The sequence below is a fragment of the Melanotaenia boesemani genome, chromosome 10 (assembly GCF_017639745.1).
Source record: "Melanotaenia boesemani isolate fMelBoe1 chromosome 10, fMelBoe1.pri, whole genome shotgun sequence".
Taxonomy (NCBI): domain Eukaryota; kingdom Metazoa; phylum Chordata; class Actinopteri; order Atheriniformes; family Melanotaeniidae; genus Melanotaenia; species Melanotaenia boesemani.
This window is the reverse complement of record NC_055691.1, coordinates 21,482,066-21,508,080: the sequence shown is the minus strand read 5'-3', so window position 1 is coordinate 21,508,080 and position 26,015 is coordinate 21,482,066. Positions and strand designations below refer to the sequence as shown.

The 26,015-nt window shown below is 39.0% G+C and overlaps 1 protein-coding gene and 1 long non-coding RNA gene across 3 annotated transcripts in view; one reads left to right on the top strand and one right to left on the bottom strand.

Moving 5' to 3' along the window:
* Positions 1-1,386: 1,386 nt before the first annotated feature.
* LOC121647811 (A disintegrin and metalloproteinase with thrombospondin motifs 20-like) overlaps positions 1,387-26,015 on the bottom strand; it is an 89,750-nt gene continuing 65,121 nt past the window's right edge. For both annotated transcript variants that reach the window (XM_041997517.1, XM_041997518.1), the window contains 11 exons: positions 13,592-13,759; positions 9,622-9,795; positions 8,721-8,891; positions 8,212-8,412; positions 7,334-7,463; positions 6,494-6,588; positions 6,299-6,393; positions 6,066-6,199; positions 2,701-2,792; positions 2,471-2,575; positions 1,387-2,207 (listed from right to left, as the gene is read on the bottom strand). In XM_041997517.1, the coding sequence (XP_041853451.1) occupies positions 2,118-2,207; positions 2,471-2,575; positions 2,701-2,792; positions 6,066-6,199; positions 6,299-6,393; positions 6,494-6,588; positions 7,334-7,463; positions 8,212-8,412; positions 8,721-8,891; positions 9,622-9,795; positions 13,592-13,759 (1,455 nt within the window). In that variant the 3' untranslated portion in view covers positions 1,387-2,117. The remainder of the gene's footprint in view (positions 2,208-2,470; positions 2,576-2,700; positions 2,793-6,065; positions 6,200-6,298; positions 6,394-6,493; positions 6,589-7,333; positions 7,464-8,211; positions 8,413-8,720; positions 8,892-9,621; positions 9,796-13,591; positions 13,760-26,015) is intronic.
* On the top strand, positions 15,652-19,000 carry LOC121647812. Its single transcript, XR_006011893.1, has 3 exons — positions 15,652-15,917; positions 16,701-16,754; positions 17,994-19,000. It is a non-coding gene; the product is annotated as an uncharacterized LOC121647812 (long non-coding RNA).

Sequence of the window (26,015 nt, the reverse complement as noted above, 5' to 3'; positions counted from 1 at the left end):
TATACATACATACTACATGCATGTACATATGATCCTTTAAAGCCTCTTTGGATAAAGCATGACAAACAAATACTCTCTTTCTCTATTCAGTACCAATGCCCATTCAATATTTAGCACACGGTTTACAATTCAAGTATGAATATTAAAAATACACATATATCATAAGTTACAAATCTTAATGGTTATTACAAAAAAAAAAAAAAAAAAAAAAAAAAACAGGATTACATTTCTACAAAATTAATGGCACATAGTGCATCAAGTATTCTTTCAATTTCTGATACAGACCTCATAGCACAGTCGGCTGTCATAATAATTAATGATAGCCAAATGATTTTCTAGCTGCTCATTGACTTTCTTTTCAGCTACTCTATAAATCAAACGAAGCTGCATTGTCTGAAAAAAAAAAATCTGTTTCTACTTTCTAACTTTGGTTAAAGCTTAACATCAGCACGCCAGCATGTTAGGTAGCTTGGTAGCAGTGGTCATGGTGAGAGTGGTTTATGATGAGTTACTGTAAGTACTGCTCAAGGAGGAAATTTCCTCATTTCTTGCATTCATGCAGTTACATTTTCAGCTATGTTAATAAGAGGGCCGTGGCCTCCTTTGTGAGCAGATAAAGCATCTGCTCAAGAGACATCTAAGCTTAATTTTGTCAGAAAGAAGTGAAGCTCTGTCACGGCCAGTGTTACTCCAAAAGTCAGTATTTTCCTTCTTTAAATTAGAGGTAATTCAAAGTAAAAGCACCATTCAAAATATTATTTAAGGTTAGTGGTTGCACAACAAATGGCTCCTCTGCTGGTAGTAGTCACGTGTACCATAACAGACAACATATCTAGAAGTCAATACACAATAAATATAGTCAAACATAAATATATAACAACACATATCTTAACAGAGTATGGATGTTTGTGAGAGGTAGGGGGTTGCAGGTACCTACATCAGGCCCAATGGAGGGTGTGAGATGAGACCTCACACCTCATACTGTATCACGGTGTAACAGATGAGAACTTTACTGTGTGTGGTGATAAAAGAAGACAAATACATAAAAATGTGAAGAGGATAAAAGATTAAACAAAAAAATAACTGGATAATTTTACACTTGTCCATATTTAAAACAATGGGAAATATTCAGCAGTAGCCTCACTGCACAAGTGTTTTCTCTGGAAATTCTGAGAGTCAGAGTCACTGTGAATGTAGGGTTGCGTAGTTAGTTATTTCGTTTTAATACCTGACAGCAGACAGACTGAAGGGACACACAATTAGGAAAACGACAACAACAAAAAAAGATCTCCAGTTTTAAAAGCTCCACATGCTGTACTAAAATTTGACCTCTGACATGAGGCAGGTCTGGAAGAGAATCGGGACTTTGTGGCTTACCATTTGACCTTTTATACCCTTTCTTTCTCGCAGAGTCAGATAAGAATATTTACAATACTCTAACTTACAGTGAAAACAGCCAGCTAGTGGATAAAAAAAAAAAAAACTCCTTCAGTGTAATATAATAAAACAACAATTTCTTACAGACTATGCCAGTGTACACAATTTTCATCACAAGAGAACTGCAACAGTCAGTTCATACATGCAGTGTATTTACTTTTTACTGTATCGCTAACTGCAGTTAGATGAGCGGCAGCAAAATTGTGGAACTGCAAGCAGACAGACATCACAGAGTTAAATGTTTTAGAGATGAGAATAATTCTCTTGAAAAGTAAAAGGATAAATCTGTTCTTTTTTATATATATAATTTCTTTCCCTCTGACTGTGAATTCCTATATCCCCTGGTACTATAAAAATAGAAAACAAAAAAAAAGAAAAGAAAAAGAAAATATGTATTAAAAGCATTCTTGATTCCAGTCCACAAATACTGCAAAAACATTTGGGAGGCAGATATGACTTCAGCACTAGAAGTATGAATGAAACACCTGACGGTGGCTCTGTAGTACTGCACAATGTGTAGTGTTTTGTTTAGCTGCCATTTGGGAACTGGAGATGTGACTGTAGGGTGTTTGATGCTCCACTACCACACTTACAGCAGGATCTAACAAATCACTCTTATTGTATGTTCCTAGGCTACTGTCTTCAAGATAGATTTAGGGGGTTTGGTCTAGGGCTGGCTCTCAGTGGACTTGAAGGAGAAGGCCGTTGTGAGCTTGGGGAATGCACTTCCCACAGAAACCACCACAGCGGCCGTAGATTCTTGTTCCATCCTACGGATAGAGACAAACAGAATGGGGAAAAGTGGGCAAAAGGGCAGCTTTATGTGCAGAGAATGGAAACTTTATGACTGTCAGTGGGGATTCCTGCTGAGTGAATCAGACAAGAAGGAAAACAAAGTAATCCAGAGGACATACTCCAAGCTTCAGTGTGAAGCATAATGATACTAAAATGACAACAATAAAGCCCATTAAGAGCCACACAGTGTGAGCTAAGCCAGGTTGACCATTATATGAATGTACTGGAACCTTCTTACCTCAGATCTGTGGACTTTAACGGAAACATAGTTGCCCTGAGATGTCCATTTGGTTGCCTGAGCAACTTTGAGGCCAGTGCCAATCAGATTAATACTGAACTGACCCTGGAATCACACATTAGAGTATTTCAAAAACATGATTTAATCTATATGGTGGCCATAATTGCAAAAATATACCACACACACATAAAGACTTATTAAACATTTCTGTGCGATTGTAGTTGACCAACCTGTGGACACTTGGCTGCACTATAACAATCTCCTGCTGTAGCAAAGGGCACAGGCCGGCCAAGTAGAGTCTGGGAAAACTGGAGATCTGTGGCTGGTAAACAGCAGAGATACAAGTCTACAGTCACACTGAAGTAAACGGACAGAAAACATCTGCTCAAAAGAAAATAACAGCTGATGTCACTATGCCAGGTGCATTTGCTCCTTAAAAATGACATTTACATTTAACGGTTCTGAAAGGAAAGCTGGGATGTTAAAGCCAATAACATCATCCAAAACAGTTTAACACTTGTAGTCTTTAAAAATTTGGATTTTAAATGCCTCTTCCTGAGGTTTTTTTTTTGTGTGTGTGTGTGTGTTTAATGCCTTATTTTTCTTTAACCTTTTTTGTACACGCCAAAAGTAGAAAACACGGGTCCTGCACTAAATCTCTCATTTATTATTCTAGTCTTTTTCTCTGGAATGTGGACATAACTATGCAATAGAATTTCTTTAATGCCTCCCTGCAGAGGTTATTTGGTATGTCTCAAACTAAATACTGGCCCACATTTTAATTTACCATCAATCACAGAAGATCTGACATCTTTGCTCAGATTAACACAGTTCTGTAAATCAAAAATTCCTTGTAGGATTTGAACTTAGTGAACCGGTGTTAAACCAGTTTTTCCCAGCCTTCCATTCACATTTGTCATTATTGTACTATGGCTCAAGTTAATTGTGGCATCACTGAACAGCTCCTTCAGCAACAGACTTCTCCATTTATAAAGTCTGAAAGAAAGGCACCAGAAGTCAGTCCTTCCTGCTTCTGTCAGACTGTACAATCAGTTCTCTTCCCAGTAGTACACACTGTATCATCACTTTCCACCTGTCTGTATTTAACCTGTGTGCACTAGCAGGTCTGTGTGACCACCAGGGCGATATGTATTAGTAAAAATGTACATACATATTAATGTATATGCTGTACAGCATTTGTATAAATCCATCCATTCATTTTCTGTACCGCTCAATCCAACTCAGGGTCGCTGGGAAGCTGGAGCCCATCCCAACTTTTAGTAGGTGAGAGGCAGGGTACACCCTGGACAGGTCACCAGTCCATCGCAGGGTCAACACATACAGTGTGTGCAGAATTATTAGGCAAATGAGTATTTTGACCACATCATCCTCTTTATGCATGTTGTTCTACTCCAACCGGTACAGACTTGAAAGCCTACTACCAATTAAGCATATCAGGTGATGTGCATCTCTGTAATGAGAAGGGGTGTGATCTAATGACATCAACACCCTATATCAGGTGTGCATAATTATTAGGCAACTTCCATTCCTTTGGCAAAATGGGTCAGAAGAGAGATTTGACGGACTCTGAAAAGTCAAAAATAGTGAGATGTCTTGCAGAGGGATGGAGCACTCTTAAAATTGCCAAGCTTTTGAGGCGTGATCATCAAACAATCAAGTGTTTCATTCAAAATAGTCAACAGGGTCGCAAGAAGCGTGTTGAAAAAACAAGGCACAAAATAACTGCCCATGAACTGAGGAAAATCAAGCGTGAACCTGCCAAGATGCCATTGGCCACCAGTTTTGCCATATTTCAGAGCTGCAGCATCACTGGAGTGCCAAGAAGCACAAGGTGTGCAATAATCAGGGACATGGCCAAGGTAAGGAAGGCTGAAAAACGACCACCACCGAACAAGACACACAAGATAAAACGTCAAGACTGGGCCAAGAAATATCATAAGACTGATTTTTCTAAGGTTTTATGGACTGATGAAATGAGAGTGAGTCTTGATGGGCCAGATGGATGGGCCCGTGGCTGGATCAGTACAGGGCAGAGAGCTCCACTCCGACTCAGACGCCAGCAAGGTGGAGGTGGGGTACTGGAATGGGCTGGTATAATCAAAGATGAGCTTGTGGGACCTTTTCGGGTTGAGGATGGAGTCAAGCTCAACTCCCAGTCCTACTGCCAGTTTCTGGAAGACACCTTCTTCAAGCAGTGGTACAGAAAGAAGTCAGCATCGTTCAAGAAAAACATGATTTTCATGCAGGACAATGCTCCATCACACGCATCCAAGTACTCCACTGCGTGGCTGGCCAGAAAAGGTCTAAAAGAAGAAAAAATAATGACATGGCCTCCTTGTTCACCTGATCTTAACCCCATAGAGAACCTGTGGTCCCTCATCAAATGTGAGATCTACAGGGAGGGAAAACAGTACACCTCTCTGAACAGTGTCTGGGAGGCTGTGGTTGCTGCTGCACGCAATGTTGATCGTGAACAGATCAAGACACTGACAGAATCTATGGATGGCAGGCTTTTGAGTGTCCTTGCAAAGAAAGGTGGTTATATTGGTCACTGATTTGTTTTTGTTTTGTTTTTGAATGCCAGAAATGTATATTTGTAAATTTTGAGTTGTTATATTGGTTTCCCTGGTGAAAATAAATAAGTGAAATGGGTATATATTTGGCTTTTGTTAAGTTGCCTAATAATTATGCACAGTAATAGTCACCTGCACACACAGATATCCTCCTAAGATACTAAAACTAAAAAAGCCCCACTCCAACTTCCAAAAATATTCAGCTTTGATATTTATGAGTCTTTTGTGTTCATTGTGAACATAGTTGTTGTTCTATAATAAAATTAATCCTCAAAAATACAACTTGCCTAATAATTCTGCACACACTGTAGAGACAAACCACTCACACTCACATTCACTCCTAGGGAGAATTTAGAGTGACCACTTAACCTAACATGCATGTCTTTGGAGGCAGAATACCCAGAGGTAACCCACGCATACACGGTGAGAACATGCAAACTCCACACAGAAAGGCCACTGTTTGAAACTTCCCCCAGCCGAGGCTCGAACCAGTTACCTGTAAGGCTAACCACCACACCGCCGTGCATTTGTGTAAATACTGTATTTAAATCCTAATATTACTGCATAATTGTGCATTTTACTATAGCGTGTACAGACCTGGACTTCTTTTATTCTCTTTTCAAATTTTATTATACTCGTGTCAATTTTTTAATCTTTGGTCTTTTACTTGTGGGACTAATACAGATCTGTTTGTCTGAGATCTGAGTATGCATGTGCACGTATGCATTCCTTTATTCTCTGGCTCACATGTTCGTAAGGAGAGGCATGGTTTCAAGACCTCACCCAGTGATGTGAATACAGAGTGCTGAGAGGTCATTATTTCGTTTTCAATGGAGAGAGTGTGAGAAAAAAAAGCTCTGTTTACTGCATTTGAACAAACTGGCTTTTGGAAGAGGCATTATTAGCACTACGGGGACAAAGCGTGCAAGGGTTTAAAACAACACTGATGTGTGGTCTCATTACTGTAGACAGAGAAAGGCAATCACGCAGTAATTACACACTCATTATCCTCAGGGAGCTCAGGTCCAGGCGAACTTTGTGGAACAGCGTGTAGCCTGCTGCTGAGTAGTCGTTCCTGCAGTTGCAGTCCTGTCTACGGCTGCCGTTATACGGACATTCAAAGGGGTTCAGCAACCTGCGTGTTAAGGACAATTAGTGGTTAGATTATTTCAAATATAATTCAGAGTGTTCTAAATATCAATTACATAATCATATGCATATCTCCAACACACACCTGTGCCCATACACCTCAGAGTAGTTGTCTGTCTGACCGCTGCGCAGGGTCACGTATTCCTTGGGGAAATCAGTCTGCATCTCAGCGCAGTAAATCTGCGACCAAACACATTGAGACAACAGATGAGGTCCCATGGGAAAGCTGCTGGTTGACTCAGGAGGCATCAGAGGAATTATTCTGACAAAATGGACACACCTGTACGATCCGAGACTTGACTTTAAGATAGTATTCGCCATCCATCCTCACTCCCTGCCTCATCTGGACGTCTCGGCAAGAAGTGAACAGCTGGCCTAGATTAAGGAATTATAACCAGGAGTTATTAGAGTCCTGATATCTGGTCACTCTATTTGTGTAAAATAGTACATAAATGTTTTTAAATAAATACACAAATGACTACAGAGGCTAATCATTAAAAAAAGCACATCTACTACAAAGTTTTATGACTTGGTTTCTTTACATATTTAGTAGAGCTGTTGCCTCTTCTGTATTCCCAGAGTTCTGCAGAGCTCATATCATGCTGATTAGCTGATTAAAATGAAGACTTGACCATGGAACTGGCTGTCACCCGAGCATATCATTTTAATTTCACCAGTGCCTGATTTGGCAGAAGCCAAGTTGAGAATGATTAGTCCAGAGTGCTAGCACTGAAATATTTGCAGTGTGGGAGTGAACCTGAAAACTTTGGCCTGCACAATTAAAGCTGCCTCAGCCGTATCGCCAGACTCCTGAGACTCTCTGAAAAGTCTGCCCCTATCACAAAACTGCTGACTCTCTATTTATTGTTCCACTAAATTATCACTTCAAGCGTTTTTAAATGCAGCTAATGCAGCTAATGTGTATAAATAAAGCAAAAAGTGCAGTTTCTGTATACACAATCAGATACGCCTTTGGTTGCCATATACAACACACTCAATTTAATGCCATCACACTAAGTGTGTTGGCAGAAAGCACAGGGATAAGAAATGTTGAGGAACATGGTAGAATTTCCGAGTTATGTACTTAAAATGAGAAGAGAAGAGGAGAGGAGGGACTCACATTGTCTCTCTTGACATGTAGCTTGAGACTCAGGTCTTTCTGATGGAGGGCAGTGTTTAGATGGTTGGGCTTTGGAGGTCACACACTCCACTCTGCGCTCCATCACTCCTGCCCCACAGGTTTGTGAGCACTGGTACATATGCACATAAAAATTCTAACTTTAAGGGAAAAAAACTTACACACTCAAATGAAGTAAATGCAACCTCAGACGAACAAAAACATGATATAATACACCAAGCATACATAATACACCAGCTTTCCTCTGGTTCTGCTGCAGTATTTCACTCTATTTTTGCCTTTGCAAGACCATCATCACTGTCCTGTTGCAGTACCTGGTTCAAGTTAAGCTGTAGGTTTTGGACAGATGGCTTCATATGTGTCTCTAGAACAATTCATGCTTAACTTAATGACTGCAAGGTGTACAGGCCATGAGGCAGCAAAGCAAGGCCAAGCGATCACTCCCCCTCACCACTAAGCCTGATGGCTGGTTTGAGGTATTTACGTTTATATTGTGCATTTGGTTTTCACCTATAGTCTAACATTTTTTTTTTATTATTTTCTACTTTTCTGTCTGGAAGACATTGTTCCAGAAGTCTTGTGGTTTGTTCAGATGCAACTTTGTGAATCTAAGCTGTGCTGCCTTCTTAGACAGAGGAGGATTTCTCCTGGCAACCCTTTCAAAAAGATTTACTTTTATTGTCTTACATTTTCTAATTGTAAAATTTTCTCTCAGTGTTGCAGCCTGACCTTAAGGTGAACTTGCTGGGATGACTAATCCTAGAAAGATTGTCAAATATCTTAAATTTCACCCACTTCTGAATAACAATTTAGCTGGAGAGAACCTCTCAACTGCATGAAAACTGTGTTTTATGACTTACCTTGCTCCATGGGCCAACTTTCCAGTAGGTGGTGTATGGGCACTCCCTGAGGAGACATGACCGGGTAACAGGAGGCTGAGGCTGGGGGCAGTTTTTGCTGGCAAAGGAGGACTGAGAGTACAAGCGCTGAGAGTGAGAGGAGGGTATCGCAGAGCAGGAGACAATACGCTGCTGGTAACCAACACCACAGCTGGCAGAGCACTAAGAAACACACACAGGTACATGAAAATTGACAGTTACTGACACCACAATTACACAAAGCTGCTTGCAGCTTCTTAAATGCCTGCTTTTGTTGATTCCAATTTAAAATCAATATTCTAGAGGAAAAGAAACCAAAAGTAAAAAACAAACAAGTAGATGTATCTTATCTCTATTTAGATATAGTTTAAGTCTGTCTGCCTGGCTCCCTTTTAGGAAGACTACACAAATATACCCTTCAAGGACAGTTGGAGGACTGACCTTAATGTAGGCCTCTTCAATGTCCTTCTAGTTTCTTCTTTCATTCATACCTGGGACCACTCTCCTGTTATCCACAAGTAGCGGCAGGGCACTTCTTCACAGGATTGTAGTGATGAAGGTCTGGACGATGGCTCGCAGTAATCATCCAGGGCCGGTGCCATGCCTGGGTCCATGCACCCCACTTTCCTGCTTCTCATGCCTTCTCCACATGTTACATTACACTACAAACCAAAAAGGGTGGAGAACTGTTTTACTTCTAGCAATAACATCATTAACTGCTTAGACCCTTAAGCTCTTCTAAATCATTTTAACCTTGTACACAGAGGGCGAAAACTGACAGCATAACATATTTTTTACTAAATCCACAACTTGCTCAAGGATCGACAAATTTACCACAAAAGACAAAAGGTTGAGCTGCTTCTCGCTGCTTTATGGGACCATTTAGAAGTAATGATATGGCTGTGGATCCAAAATTTAACTCGTAACAAGTCTGCTGGGTGTAAATTTCAGGGACAAACTTTGAAAGAAAGGAGGTCTGTAAGTTCTCGAGGCAACAGAGCCAGGAATCTGCTCCAAACAAACCAGCAGGGTAACACAGTGCTATGTCCCTACATGGTACCCTTTTATATGCATGCTTTTGAAGACAAAGCACAGAACATTAAAGAAAAAAATTCCCATTGCGTGACACAGAACAGTAACATTCAGTAGGACAAAAGGAACGATGTCCATCAGTGTTCTGAGGTTTGATATTGTGGGATATGCTGACTGATAGTTATCATTCAAGCCCTCATGGTAAAGGAAAGAGATTAAGTAGTCCTGCAGGTTGTCTACTTAATGGAGAGACACAGCAGAACTCAGCCGATGCAAATGGTAATGCAGTGGTTAAACATCAGTTTCACACTGAACAAAGAGAATGGCACAAAAAGACAATTAACAAGAAATTGTACTTACTTCTTCCCATTCACCTGCAAGCCAGGTGTACTGCGTGCACTCAGCTGTTTGGCACGCTTGTACGGTAGGAGGGCATGTGCGGGAATCACACAGATCCTCTCTGACTCGTCCGCTGCCTTTTAACCTGCAATAAACGTCTCGGCTCTGAACTCCAGACCCACAGGAGACAGAGCACTGGTAAAACACACAAAAAAAGATATATGAAATTTAGTTGGCATGGCATACTTGTTGTGTGTTTCATACAAGATTATAAAAAAGAATAAGTACAGGGCTTATTTCAATGTCACTCCAGATTCAAATCTGTCATAAAGATGATTGTGAAAGGGACAATGCGCCGGTTTCACAATTATTTATCTTGAGCTTTGCTTAGTCTATGAACCACACCAAAACTGTGGCCTATCTCTGCTTTTCAACTATTTGTCATTTTTTATTCCTCTTTGTTTTGTTGTTTTTAAGTGGCCAAATCTTCCTTGGCCTTCATCAATAAACCCCTGCTTGGTTTAGTGTCCAGCTTACAATTCAAACTGACGCTGCCTCTGTTATACGGTTATTTTAGTGGAACTGAACATTAAAAATGAAGCCTGTGTTAGTCTTGATTAGGTTTTTTTTCAATAACTTTGCATAATTTTCTTACAATATTCATATTATACTAATTTGGTTAGCAAAAAAAAGTCAGTCATCAAAATATGTTCATTGAACATTTGCCAGCATAATTTATTAAGTCACAATATTCATTGATGGTGCATTTAACTGCACATAAAGCCAAGTTTTAACTATCAAGAGGAAAGGCTTATTCTTTTGTTTTTCAAACGTTTCACTGACTTCTTCCTTCTATGTCGAGATGTGCAGCTTTGTTCAATGATCCTGCTCAATGCACTTATCTAGGATCACACAGACGTCTATCTTAAAACATCTCTTTGATGTTCTTTGAGAGGCATACTTGCATGCTCAGGAAGCCCTCTTTAAGGCTTGATCTGATCAGGCTGATTTCTCTGTAAGCCTTACTTCCTAAACTCAAAGAACAGTACCAGGCCTCCTCTATTTCACGCAGTCTGAAAATCTTTGCATTGTACAGCTGGATCATATTTCCAAGAACTTCCAGATCTATTTGCGTTGATTTGTTATAACTGCAATTGTGAGTTATCACTGCAGAGTGTGTGGCTGGATACGAAGGGTCAAGTCCTTGAGTTTGGAAAGAGATCAAAAAGCAGCGTAAAAAATCTGATGTTCAAATCAAAAAATTCCTTTTGTTCAAACCATACGTAGCATGAAAATAGAACCTGCTGTTAAAGCAATTCTAGCCACTGTTGACCGCTACAGAGAGTGAAACATGATTCCACATTCCTACAAAACTTGCACTTAGTTCATCTGTAACAGAGGACGGACTCCATGAAACAATACATGTCAAACTGTGAAAATACTACATGATTTCACAATAGGACTAAGTCAGCAGAGCCAAACACTTAACCCAAATTACAAATCATATGCTATTTAGTTTTTGGGATGTCTTGCCTCATAGAAAGTTTAGTGATTGAACCCTGCTGGTTGGCCATGGCCGTTCAGCCCAAAGTGATGCAGTTAGGTTAAGTTAGGTCTCTTTGATGGATTGGTGACCTGTAAAAGATGTATCCACCTACTGCACCGTGCATCTCAGCATAAAGCTATGGTTTACTGATTAATAGATGTGGATGGGATTAACTTAGTTTATGTAGCTTTAAAAAAGTGAAATATGTGAAAAGAAAAGAAAAGAAAAAAATGTTTCTTAAAGTTATATCTTTGTAATGAGGGACTAAACAGAACCCATAAAACCGTTTCACAGGTTGTGGATGTCATGGGCTGTGGTTTTGGGGTGGGGGTTCTTGTAGTTTTGCCATTCTGAATCCCCTTTCCTGTTTTATTTTGTAGTTCCTCCCCCTGGTGTGTTGCATTCTGTTTTATTTCATTATATTCATTAGCTCACCTGGCTTTAATTATTAACTCACTCCACCTGCATCTTGTTAGTTGTCTTGCAGTTATATATCCCCTGCTTTCAGTCAGTTTTTGTCAGATCATCCGTCGTCTTTCCTTGTCATGTCTCCTCTGTTTCGTCCTTGTAAATTCTTTTGTGATTCTTAATTAAAACCTTTATTCCTGCACCCATTTGCCTCTCTGTCCTGCATTTGGGTCCTCACATCCCACTCAGCATGACAATGGGTTGTCCAGTTAGATTAAGCTAAACACATTAGGGTAAAGCATAACATGTAATCACCCCACCCCAATCTTTTTTAACACGTCACCTGTTACAGACCCTCAGTGAGAGGTGGGTAGGAGTGTTGTGTAACTTTGGAAATCCCTCAAACCATGGGTATTATGGTTTCAAAGTTGTCATATGCATGGATATTAAGATATAAAAAACGTCTTTATGCTCCAACTTATGATTTCATGGTTGCTGGTGGTATTCTGAAGGGGGGTGGCGGGATGTTACATGATTGTTTCCAGACACCAAAAAATGAAAAAGTGAAAGGGGAGGAGGACACTCTCAGAGAGTGGGGAGTGGCTGGAGTCCTGCAGTGGGAGGCAGATGTGTAGGTCATCATGGACCTTTTGTCCCAGATGACCCACACATCCACAGTGAGCCCTTAGTAAAGGCATTATACAGTGAAATAATATCCAAGTGATCGATGTCGTCTAATGTGGGGAAAAAAAACACAACAAACTAATCCAGTATTGTTGTCCATTTCTGAACACACACTCAAAATAACCAAAATTTGCCTAGTCAGTGTCCAAGATGCCCACAAACTGCTGTTTTCAATAGGTGCTTAATCAAAATGAATTTGATGGATAGTTCATAACACCACCCATGGGGACATCATTTGAACTGGCACCGTGTTCGGGTACAGTTATTTTTTTTTCACAGCTGGATGGTATTCTGTCAATAAAAGAATGCTTTACTAAAACACTAAAATAATCACCTGGGTTTAAGTAGCATAGAGAGGTTATCAGAACTAGTTGTTTAAGCTAGATCATGATCTAGTTAAGACTAAAAGACATTGTTCTTACAAACAGCATTTCCTTAATGAATGCATTTCAGTGATACTTTGCCACTTCATGGCTTGGTTTAGGCATAAACATGACTTTCTTAAGATTGGAAACACAAACTACTTAGTCAAGACTACAAATCATAACGGTAAGGTTGAAAAAAAAAAAAAACACATACTTTGTATCGTCACCATATTCAATGCCATTTTGATACTTCACATATAAATTCTCACATAATCACTATAGTGTAATCACCCTTAATCCCTCCCAACTGCTCCCCGGGCACTGAAACTTAGCACTGCTATCTAGTACATCCAGAGGTTGTTTAAATACAGAGCCAAATTTCCCAGTCAGGATTAATAAATTAATCTGTTTACATTTTTTAACTAATAAGAAACAAACATTAACAGACAACCTATGGGTTGGTTTTTAGGGGGTATATAGTCTCGGAGTTGTATGTGTTATACCTCACATCATGTCTGAGTCTAAAAGGGAGGCTACACTGAGCTGCATTAGCTGCATGTCTGGATCTCCATGTTGATCTTATTTCACTAAGAAAGCTTGTATGATAGAATATCTGTGGTCAGTGTGTGGCCTTATAAAAACGCTTTCCAAAAGGAGCTTGCTCTGCAGGAAACTGTTGATCTCTCTAAAACACTGGGATTTTTCTGGCATTTTGCCTCACTATCACACCTGAAATATAAATGTCAAGTACACTATATAAACAGTTTTGCAAATTCCATCTGCTGTGTTTAGTTTATGCTTGAGGAAATGACACATTACTCTTGAATGAGAGTAAACTTAGTTGTGATTGGACAGGTGCTCTGTCCAATCCCCTGGGAAGCTTTCTGCTGTGTTTGTACTTGCATCTCTGTTGCTAGGCTACAGTGCTGATAGTTTGGGCTTGGATTGTTATCAGAGCCAGAGGAGACAGCAAGAAAAACAAACATACCTCCCGCCACCTGTTGGCTTTCCAAGTGGGACATCCTCGAGCCCGACAGGCCTTCTGCGTCCGCGGCCGGGTCAGATGACTGCAGTGAGCCTCCTCTATTTTGGTTTGGTTCTGATAAACACAGGCTAGCTCCCGCTGTTTGATGCCCCGACCACAGCTCACCGAACACTGGAATATGGAAGAGTACAGGAGGAAGAGGGGGGTTAACAAGAAAAAAAGATTTCTTAGCAAAGCTTAGTTTATACTCCTGTGTTAGCACTAGTAATAGTCATGGTTATAAAAGCGCCATTTCTAAGAAGAAAAGTATGATTAAAGCACAAAAATGTCATAATCTTATCCCAGAATGTTTTTTTTTATTTCTAAAAAAATACAAAACAGACAAAAAAAACCTAAATAAATTTTACATTCAGTAAAAGAAAAACAAATACCACACAGTGTTACAGCAGACAATCAACAAAGTAGAGTATAACAATCAAAACTTGTTTGATAAAATAAAAATAAAATTGAAAAATAAAAGAGCAAAAAACATATTTTTTAAAAAATAATTGTTTTATGTTTGTTGTATTATATTGTGGTTTTTAAATGTTGCCTTTGTAGCTTTCTTTTTGCCCTTTTTAAAATAAAATTTTGTTTTCATGTTGTGCTTTCTGAAAAAAACATGTCTGTTTTAATAAATGTGCATTCTACAATATTTACTTTTTTCTTTGTTTGTTTTAAAAATGGTGTTTTTGAAATTGCATTTTGTGTTCTTGTGGTGTTTTGTCTAATATTTAGCACACAGTAGAACCAGATCACTGTTTAAACACTTTGTTGGGAATCTTTAAAAAGTCTATAACAAAACCGCCATTAACCAGAAATCTCACCTGCATACAGTAAATCAAATTATTTTCTCTTCCAAAAACAATCTACACACTGCTCTAAACCCTACATATACAGAATGTAAAGCCAATGAAAGAGCATCAAGTGCACCTAAACAGCTTCCATGTAGTATGTCACGGCCAACTGACCACACTGCAAACAAATTAAACTAAATAACCTTAACGGATTTTGCCAAAAGCTTTTGTCAAACATCTCACACACGGATGGAATGCAGCTATTTAACCTGTAAACAGAGGAACTGATTTTAAGGGCTGCTGTGAATGACGGGCCAAGAGAAGGAGTGGGAAGGACGTGGAGAGAACCACGGACGTATAATGAGACAATCATCTGGTATTAATAAGTTAACCTAGAAATACCTCAGGAAAGGGGAGAAGAAAACATAATGAATAAAAACCAGACACCCTGATGACAGCTCTGATGATGAAATTATTCTAGAAACTTTGGTCCCTGTGAGGCCGGACAGCAATTAGGGTGCCTGTTTCTGCTTGGCGAGTGAGCGACCCTATTCAAAGCCAATCCAGAAAGAGGGTGCTGGAATCAAATACACAAAATGATGAGAGTTGCATTTTGTCTTTGCGTATTTTCCAGTCCAGATAATGAACATAATGTTGCATTGTCCTCTAATTACAATCTCAGCATATTACATAACACTATAAGCGTTTGTCGGCTCATGGTGCTGACCACATTATGAATTACCTATAGAATATAAAAAAATGAGAATTTCAGTCCTTCACTGTCCAAGTTGTAAAAGCTCAAAAAGCTAAATCTGCTGTTCAAGTTTGAGTACCTCTTCAAACAGAGCCTCCTCCTGCCTTTTCTTGTCAGTGCGAGCAGTGGTTAGCACTGCACACACACGCATCACACACATTGTAATTATCGAGGCATTTTAAAAACAGGGCTGGCTCAGCTGACGGAGCACATCAAAGCTGAAGCAAGAGCTGCAGTGACTAGCCCTGAGCATGGCAGATTCACTCACTCACTCACTCACTCACTCACTCACTCACTCACTCACTCACTCACTCACTCACTCACAAAAATGATAACAGAACTCCAGGCAAACACGTTTTAGGTGGGAGAGTGGGGGGGGGGGGGGGGGGGGGGGGGGGGGCCTAGCCCCTCCCCACTGCTGTAAAAGCAGGAGGCAAAAAAGAAGGAGAGAAAAAAAGGGAGGAAGAAAGAAAATCACAGCCATACGGGCTACGCTTCCCCCAGCTGAACTGTATCTGCAGTTTAATGGTGGGAGAAAAGACACTGTATGGAGATGTGCTCCTCCCGCTAAACTGCCAACCTCATCTGTCATTCATTAGTTAATCAGGGCTGGTAACACAAGAAACAGAGAGCTGGCACAGCCCGTGGGACCAGAGGAAGGCTTCATCTCAGAGAGCAAGACAAGGGCAAGGACTCAGGGACCTCAGCTCTCCCGATCTACAGCTGTGGCGTTTTACAGGTAGGGCAGCTCGACTTAACATTCAACAGCTACAAGTTTGACAAGTTAATGTCATATACTGGTCCTGTACTATAAAAAAATTGATATGGGAGTTTATCTGTCTTGAGAGCGAGTTGAAGCCTGATTCTAAGAAGGCATACATTATATTATAAGGGATATTTTGGAAAAACTGTACTTATTTAGATTTCATAGGTTTCTGCTTTGAAAATGTGTTGCTTTGAAGAGAGCGAGGAAACATTGTTAGTCACATGAAGTTGAAAGAGAAAAAACCTCCTTGAGAAAAACACATATATCAATAAGTCACATGGGAAATGAAACTTGCTTGAGACGGATTTGCCCTCCCACGTTGTTGCGGCAATTAATTTCACATGATTAAGTGGGTTAAATCCAGCATAATCCATCTTAATCCAGGCATAATGTGGATTACTATAGAACGGAATGACTCAGTTGCTTTAGATTTGGCAGTTGAAAATCAGCCAAGCAAAACAGCCTTTGTGAAGCAAATTTTCTGTCATGAAGAACAAAACTTTAACTGATGGTGTGATTGATATATTTCCAAATGTGTGTCACAAACATGCAGCACAGATTACATAACTGAGAGCTTAACCATGCAGAGCAAATTCATGCTTTTTCTGTGGAATGAAGCCATGAATCTTGGAGAGTTTTGAAAACAGATGCTTGTTTCTCACTAGATTTGAGCAAATTAATACATTCTAATAAATTCTAACTGAATAATAACACAGATATCAGATGCTTTTTTTGTGCATTGATGTCTTTGTTTAGAACCGGCAGGCAGATACTTCAAGATGATCCCACCCACTGCGTCACACACTACAGGTAGGCCACGATGACAAACGGAATCTGTTAAGGATTCAAGAGAAACTCCACTGCTGTTTGAGTATATGCTAAATCAACCTGGAAGCAGTGTCTCACTGAGAAAGAAATGTATATTCCAAAAGGTTAACCAAACAGCTGGTTTAAGTTAACTATTTCAACCAAGTCTCAACACAAAGCCTAAAATATCCTGTCGAGAAGTTAACCCTATGGATTTTATAACTGTTTGATGATTTGTTTTCTAGCATATAGACCTAATTATGTATATTAAGCTTAACCCTTAACATTTGCTGTAAGAAAGTAAGGAATTAAAATGGCAGTGAAGCAGAAAATTGTGATTGCTAGCATAATGCCTTGTGGTTTAGCGCCTCTTATCATTCCCTACTTCATGCCTGTAAGTACTGGTGATGAAGTAAACACTAGGGAGACATTTAAAAATGAAGCAGGTATGGACACGTGGGATGTTGGCATGATGATGAATAAAAAATTAAGGTGGTTTTGATGTAAGTAACAGAGTGAGATAAAGGTTCCATTTTAAAAGCTAGATTAAGAAACTGGAACATTTGTCATTAGATCAGGTTTATCTGCCTGGGTACCGAGATATCACTAATGGTTTTTAGCCACCCCAATGCAGTATTGACATGAATTTTGCTATTAAACAAATTCTGCTTATAGTTTAATATATGTGGTATTTAAAAAAAATCATCAAAAAAAAAAAAAAAAAAAAAAAAATCATCAAGTCTGAATGGTGTATTGCCATTATTTAGTGGTAAGACTGCTTGTAAAATTATGAAGTCAAGGTCAAAATCTAATCACACTGCAGCACACTCACAATACAGGCAGACGGTAATACCAAGCATATGGTAACCACAGTCACATAGTCTTAAAAAGAGTTCAGCGCTGACCCAGAGCAAGAACAAACTTGCAAGTGTAAACTGTGGGAGGAGAGTGTAGAATTATAGCCTGGGCTCCATGTTGTCAATGCTGTGAGATACAGCATCTTTGAACAAATGTAACTTCACTGAATGGCTGACCATGTTCATAAAACAAAAAGATAAAAAAATGTCAAGCAAAGTTCTTATTTGTAATCATTGGGAACTAAATGTACTTTAAGATAGTGCCCTTTCTTTTGGTTTATCTTTGTCAGTGTGTTGTCTGGTGCTGAAAATAATGATTGTGATGACAGAAAAAGGATAAGATGCCACAGAATATTAAGGATTTGTTAATGATCTTGTTTTGCAGGGAGCTTTCAAAGGACAGAAGTCAAAACAACACATGTTATCAACATGGGAACAGCTGGTAAGAGTGGCGTCATGGGGCAGAAGAATGTCAAGAGTCATAGATCTTTTATCCATCAGACGAAAGTACCCACCCAAACTCTGCAAAGTCAGAACATTTATATATCAAATGTAATCTTATAAGATGCTCAAAATCATATCTCAAATTTTAATAAATGTCTATGCAAATGCAAATTTAAGTGCAATATAGAGGTGCCAAGTGGATTTATATGCAACAGATTGCAGGATGTGCAAATAACTTTTTGTCTTTATCAGCTGCAAGACCTGAAGTTAAACTTCTTTCTGGTGAAAATAAGACAGCATATCCTACATTCCATGCTTAAACATGAAAAAAAAAAGAAAAAAAACAGCTGTTTGACGAGGCATATACACTGCCTTCAACACAGCTTCCTTTTTAAGTCAACACCACTCAGGAATTGTAACCACACGTAAAAATTAAATGACAAAACAGCAACATTTTTCTGTTTGTGTAAACATTCTTGCTAGCCTGTTTTCCATAATTATGTTACACTCAAACATCCAGCAAACCAGCACTACATGAAATTATAGAGGAAAAAGGAAACAATCACATAAACAGAACTGAATAAAGCTCACTTTTGATTATAGAACTTGAAACACATAAACAGCATAACAATTATGAAGTTTTCAAGTAGTGGCCTTTGACACAGAACATCCTTGTTTAATTCCTTTTTCCTGCTAAATGTTACACAGCTGCTTTTCTAATCTGTCATAGCAGCCAGCCTGCCCCCACTTGAAAAGAGAGAATTATGGAAAAACTCAAGAGAAGTGGAGGACCTTGACCTTGCATTTCTAGGAAAAAAAAGATGAAAAACACAAGCAACTGATGCAAGAGACAAAGAATCCATTGTTACTGTATTTCTTTCCACAGTGATATTGACATTTCTTGGTATTCATGAGCAGATTGCAGAGTAAAATAAAATGGTCCATGTCCCCCCCCCCCCCCCCCCCCCCCCCCCCCACGCTCTCTTTCAAGTATATTTTATCTTTTTTTTTTGCTAACCTTGTGTCTATTATCAGCCAAGTCCACAGATGTTACCAACTCTTGATATTGGAAAACGTTTCCAACCAAGAGAAAACCACCACGAAAAAGAGAAATAAAAGGAGAAAGCCATGGTAAATAACAAGCTATGGAGGCAGTGTGACAGACTTTACATCCTTAACAGTCTTCTTGTCCTATGTCTTATTAAAAGGTGGTTGTATAAGGTCCTTATGAATGGTCCTACATACAGCAATCAGTGTTCATAAGCTGATGGAGGAGCAAAGTTAGCAGCAGCTCAAAACAGACAAAAAAGGAGCCTTTTTGCCATCTAAAACAAGTGCTTTGAACAACCACTGTATAGTTACTTTGCTTTACTTGTGCTTAGACTTGTATTAACACTGGTCTTATGTTTTATCCACCGAACAACGTGTTCATTGCGTCAGTAGTGCACATTGGCATTACCCAATCATTGGGTGACAGTGCACCACTTTCACAAAATTGGGATTCTATGATTCACTCAATCCATTCTGAGTTGCGGCTAGCTTAGCTTCTCTGTCAGCCCTTCTCCCAGTTTTTCCAAACAGAGCATTCTGACAGCTTTTTACTTGAGGTAATGCTGCAATCCATTTACCTCAAACGTTGGATCTGGGAATTTCACAGCCAGGTTGACTGTTTTCCAGCCAGAAGTTGGAAAACCAGTAGAATTTTCTCATTGTTGTACCAACTGTCCAAGCTAGCAAATTCTAGCAACACAAACAAATACAAGCTTTTTTTTTTTTCGAATAGAGATAGAGACTCTACAGTATTACATGTACTATCTAATAAGACCAAACTTAGTCTTAATGAGCATTTTATTACTACAGCTTTCACTATATGTTGGGGCAGCCATGTTGGATTTTGCAGCAGGGGCTAGTGAGATTCCTGCAACTTTCTAAGAATCTGACTGGGAGTCATCCCAGCTGATTTTTCTCACAAGGAAAATTCGTATTCTTACTTACAGTGATTGTTTCAATACATTTACATTACAGTGGTTGCTAATAGGTACTTTAAAGGTCCCATATTATGCAAAATTCACTTTTTAATGGTTTTGGAACAGTCATACTGGTCCCCCCGCATGTGTAGGAGACCCGTAAGTGTGAAACTCTTTCAGGCGCTCTCTCTCCCCCCTGCTCCACCTCTAGGGAAGTAAGCGCTGAAATGAGCTTGTTTGAAAGCGTGTACGTTATGACGTCATAAGGGACAATAACCACTCCCCACAGAGCGATGGACCCGTCTACCGGCTCTCAAAGCCCGCCCTCTAAAAATCACCTAGCGCCCAGTGTTTTTCCCTCTTCGGCAACCCTCGTTAGCGGGCATGGCTAAGCGACAGAAGCACTGTTCTGTTTGTGGCTGCATAAATGAACACGAAAACGTTTTTTTACTTCCATCCACTGAACCCACGAGGACTGAGTGGATTAATTTTATTTTTGGAGGAAATGTACCCGGAAAACTTCCAAAGGTTTTGCATGTCTGTGGCCAGCATTTCAAAGAGGACTGTTTCCACAACATGGGTGCATGGAAAGCAGGCTTCGCCAACCGTTTGAAGCTGAAGCCAGGTTCAATACCAACTGTCCGTGACACAGCTGGAGAGGTAAGAGCAGTACTGTTAGTCTTCTTGCTCGAACTTCTTCAGGAATGGGTTCCGGTGTTCCGGCGTTTGTTTATCCTTCACTACGCTGTAATCAGCGTCTAGTAACCGCTAAGGCCTAACCTGTCAATCACCTCATGACGGGCGATGCGATGGGCGGAGCCAACAGCTGAGCTGCTCCACCAGGGTTCCGCCCACCATAAACGGCACATTTCTGAAGCTGCTAAAATGAGGGAGGTGAAGAGAAGCCGCTGCACTCAAACTGAGGGTCGATTTGTCCATACCATGGCGGAAATATTTCATTTAGATATTAATGAATGGTCTCAGATTGGGAATAAAGTGTATAATATGGGACCTTTAAGTGATCTCATATCAAAGAAAAAAATCCCTTTAGGCTAACAAATAAATTAGTTGTATTCACACATTTTGTGTTATTGTCTTTATTTAAGGTTGCTGAGACACTGAAGCCACAGTTTTGATACACCCATTAATATTGTAAAGGTCTATGTCAAAAAATGCCTTTGTGTGTCCTTCAGGGTCTGACGAAGTAACTTTGATAAATAGTGCATTGGGCAAAGTTTGACAGACTGGAATTTTCTCACATCTGTGGGCCAGTGGCCCTGCTGACTTTGACGATGAACAAGTAGAAACAGACCTGACAGGTAGCCAAGTCACATGGAAAGTACAACACATTCAGTCAAACAATATGGTGTGAGTACAGTTTAATCTCTGACGGAAAACATACTGACATCTAAAGATGATAAGAAATCACACATCAGCAGCCTCAGAACAATTATACCTCCTTTGTGGGCATTAGCTTGAACACCCAAATTCATCTCCCATAAAGAAGAGGAAAAGCTACCACAAACTCATTTCATGCACTTGATGGCACAGACAGGTCCATACAAGACAGGGCCCTATAAAGACTGAACTAATAGCCTCATGTGAGAGGACTAGGCTATAGGCCTATGGGCTAAGTGACTTGTGAGGACTAAAAATTACTCTTCAATAATAAACCAACGGGTTGTGGTAAAGCAGACACTTTCTACCTGTGTCGAAACGAGGCCATGCCCTCTGTCATTCAGTGGGCCTGGAACAGCCCAAACTAAATGCTTCCAGACTTTGGTGCCTTGTCTTTTTTCATTTTGTCTTATAGCATCTGCTCCTAATCACCCTCAAAACAACATCTAACCCCTCACTTCAGCAAAAAGCTCCCCTTCTAATTTATTTCTATATACCTTAACACAGTCATTTATCTGGTAATTAAGCCAAATTATAAGAATGTTAATATGAGTGCCGTGATAAAATCTACATGTTGGTGTGAAATATGTCAAACTTTTCTTTATGTTTTCCAACTGCTTGTCCTAGCAGGACTTCCATCCCTGATGTAAAAGTCATGCTGTAATCCAAATACTTTGAATCTTCAGATAACATCTCATCGCATCTGGTTTTCTGCCTCCCAATTTTCTCATGATTTGCCAAAATCTGTAGGCCACAGGACTGTTTTGCTTTCTACTAAAGTCTAAAATGAAACCTTATCTACCAACGCAGATTTAAATTAAAGCCACAACAAGATCTTATGCTTGTGAGCTATGGGAGGGACCTTCAAGCATGCTCACACACGACTGACATATGGGCATGATCAGGAAACACGAGTCCAATGATGTCACAAACAAGTGACCCCGAGGTGATAGGATTGGAGAATGTTCCTGCCCAATGCCTTCAAGCCAAAGTCAAGCATGTCAGTGGTGTGCATGTGGATTTCATTTGTAGCGCCATGATTAGCTTGCAGAAGCTCCACTGCCACCCCCCTCCATGGGAAACCCACACTTCACAGGAAATGGTATGTTTTTGTTAGCAACAAACAGACATAAATTACAAAAGTGGCGCCTTGGTTGACCATTTTTAAAACACAGCTGCTTTGTTGGTTGACACTGATGCTGCTTTTAAGGTAATTACAATTAGTTAATGATGATTTCCTGATGCTTTACCTGAACTTTGTGTCTATAATCCTTAATTTGTGCAATAAATACAATAATTGCTTCGTGTCTTCTCTTTATTTTCATGCATGACATGTATGTTTTGATGATGTCATAAAAAATGAATATATATTTCTGAATATTAGTTTTCAGTTCATAAAAGCAAGATCAAAATTAAAAATAAAATAAAAAATGGGTAATTATTTTGCAGACAATCTCTTCATTCATAGATTAGCCAGACAGTCTATTTGTTAATGTTTGTCCATTTAGTCCATCAGAAAATCCATCTGTAACCATTTGTTGGACAGTATTATGTTTAGTCGCTGTTACTGACAGCATGAAGACACTACAAATTTTAGCCTTAGTAAAATACAATGCAAAGAGTAGTCATAAAACTGTAATAATGGGGCCTGGAGACAATTAGAGAAGTGGAAGAAAAACATATTTGATATATAATTTTATCATGTTGGTACCATTTACAGCATTCCTTCAACTAACGTTATTTATACCAAAGGGTGAAACAACAGATTTCTGTGCTAAGTTTTGTCAGGCTTATCATTTGTTAGTTGCTGCAAAAGAGGATGTGTATTATTTCTTGAAAATATGTCACTTCACGTAATGTTTTAGGTTTATTAATCAACAGAATATGATCATTTTTGTTACTGTGAGTCCACTGGTAAATTTCGTTGTAAATAGTTTAAATTTAATTGGATTTCCACTTTTTGATTTTACATCAAGATTAAAGATTATAACTTTCTGCTATATAATGGGGTTTTCCAAGTCTTGCTTTTGGATCCCCTCAACTAAACAGCCTTTGCCAACCAGAATTAATACTAATTATTGTTGTAGTAAATAAAGTAAGTCTCTGTCGGTCTCCTGCCAAATGCATTACAGAGAGCTCTATTAATGCAATGGTAAACAGATGTACCACCCAGCCCCAGTGTTTGATTTGGACTGTGTCTGTTTTCCCAGGGGAGATTACAAAATTAAATGGTAAAACTTGTAAAAGGAAAAGTCCTGTGGTGTTTTCACACTATGACATGCAGGGGTACGTGAAGCACTACAGTTACTATAGAAGCTGATTTTAAGTACGTCCCCAAAGACTGAATTATTTTAAGTGGTAAAGCAAGAGACGAGTGAAGTCAATTGAGGGTCAAATACCAAAACAACCATAATGACCAACAAATCAAGTCTTTCCATGAGGTGTTTGCATCACCTCACCTACTTACACGTCCAAGTGCTCCATATTTATTGCATGCACATGGTATTAAAGTACTACTACTTTAAAAGTAAAAGAATAAAATGTTGCCCTAAACTATATATTTGAAGTTTCACCAAGTTGTTTGTCCATCTGTACTGTTGCATCCAATTAGCCATAGCTTTTTAGCTTTTTATCCTTTCTCTAGAGTTTGAAGAACAAAGTCAAGTTTATCAAGGTACAGTTTTGTATTTTGTTTCAGTAAAATATTGCACTGAGAAACAACACAAATTTCAGTTATGTTTCTTTAATAGTATTTACAATGGGAAAAAAGCTAATTCAACATATTTTAGTATTTTTGCATGTGAATTAAATAAATAGCAAAAAGAACAACCAACCAAAATCTGAAAAAAAAAAACAAACAAAGAAAAAAACAGAGTTGCCTCCTTAAGTTTGTGCAACTTTGCACCACAAGGTTAGACGAAAAGAGGGAGTGGGAATGAAACTGCCATGGCTGAGGAGTCTTGGTTGTAGTGGAAGTCTTCACACAAACAGGGGGGGAAGCAAAAACACAAAAAGGGAGACTGTAGACATCCTCACTGGGGAGAACTCCGACATAAACACAGAGCCAGCTGCAACACTTCACCTGAAATATGTGTCGTGATCATTTCGTGTTGCCTTAATCCAAATGTAATTCAGGGTGCTTACATGTGACAGGCTAAAGTGGGTTATTAATTGTTTGAAGGAGTCCAGTTCTGCAAAGTAAAGTTCAGAGCATACTACGACTGTATATGGCAAAAGTTCTGTGTTTAGCTGGGTAAGTTGGTCTTGTTGTATCTGTTTAAATTAACTAACCACCACAATGAATAACAGTGTCCCACTGCTGTTTCTATGACAATTCCAGTCTTTTGGATATCTTCAGGGAAAGTGTGACCAGAAGTGTTGTTAGTTGCATGCAAAAATATAAACTCACAGTGCACGGACAAATCCTGGTAAGACAAAGTGTTAAAGCTTGTTTCCTTCTTTTATAACATTGTGTTTAGGTGTTCTTTGATTTTAAAAAACATATAAATGTACAATATTATCATTATTTCAGACAATTATCATGTCTATCTCAAAGAAAATCAAATGTTTTTTTGTTTTTTTTTAACCCCAATATGCACTTAATTCAGTTTATTTCAGCATGTCTTATAAGTAAGGTCACATGACTTCATACTAAACAAAAAAACCAGAATGGATCAAGTGTCATGTTTAAAATGAAAAATAATTCAAGTAAAGTGTTGCATTAGTCTAAAATGGAACAAAATATAAAGGCCGTAAAAATTAATAATATATTGTAAACAAATAAAATTCATTTATAAAACAAAAGGAGAGAGAGAGAGAGAAATCCTTCAGAAAAAGGAAAAAAAAACAGCAATAACTGAAGATGACTTTTTGAAAAAAGGAGGTATTCGTGTGTTTAGGATTGTTTTATGGGCAATGATAAAAGAGGAAATCAGTTTTGATTTAGTGCTCCGATACATTTGTTTAACAAGCTGCGCTGCACTGAACTGCACTACAATTACACATGATAAATAAATCTATGCTTTAAAATGTAATGGAAAACAAAAGTATCTTCACAAGATAATTTATCATTCATGTTTGATTTAATAGCACCTTACTATAACAAAAGCACCACAACATGACAAGAATTTGCGGGTTTAAAGCTGCTGGGCTTGTTTATGAATTTAAAGTGCCTACCATCACGATCGCCTCAAATAGCAGATGAACTGTTAGACCACGGATGTCAAACTCCGGCTCTCGAGGGTCACTGTACTGTACGTTTTAGATGTTTCCCAGCTTCAGCACTCCTGACTGAAATCAATGGATCATTGTGCAGACCTTAACAACTAGACATTGGATCCAGTTCATTTAACTCAGGTGTGTTGGAGCAGAACATCTAAACACTGCAGGACTGTGGCCATCAAGGACCAGAGTTTGAGATCCCTGGTTAAGACAATCTATTGTATTTTGTTTCTTGTAACAGAAAAAATGGCTCATGCCCAATGGCTTTACGGCATAAAAAAAGTACAAAAAATCTACTAGATGTAGAAAGGTGTTGGAGAATAATTCAGCCTGTAATCTATCTCCTATGGAATAGACTACTTCATACACATAATTTC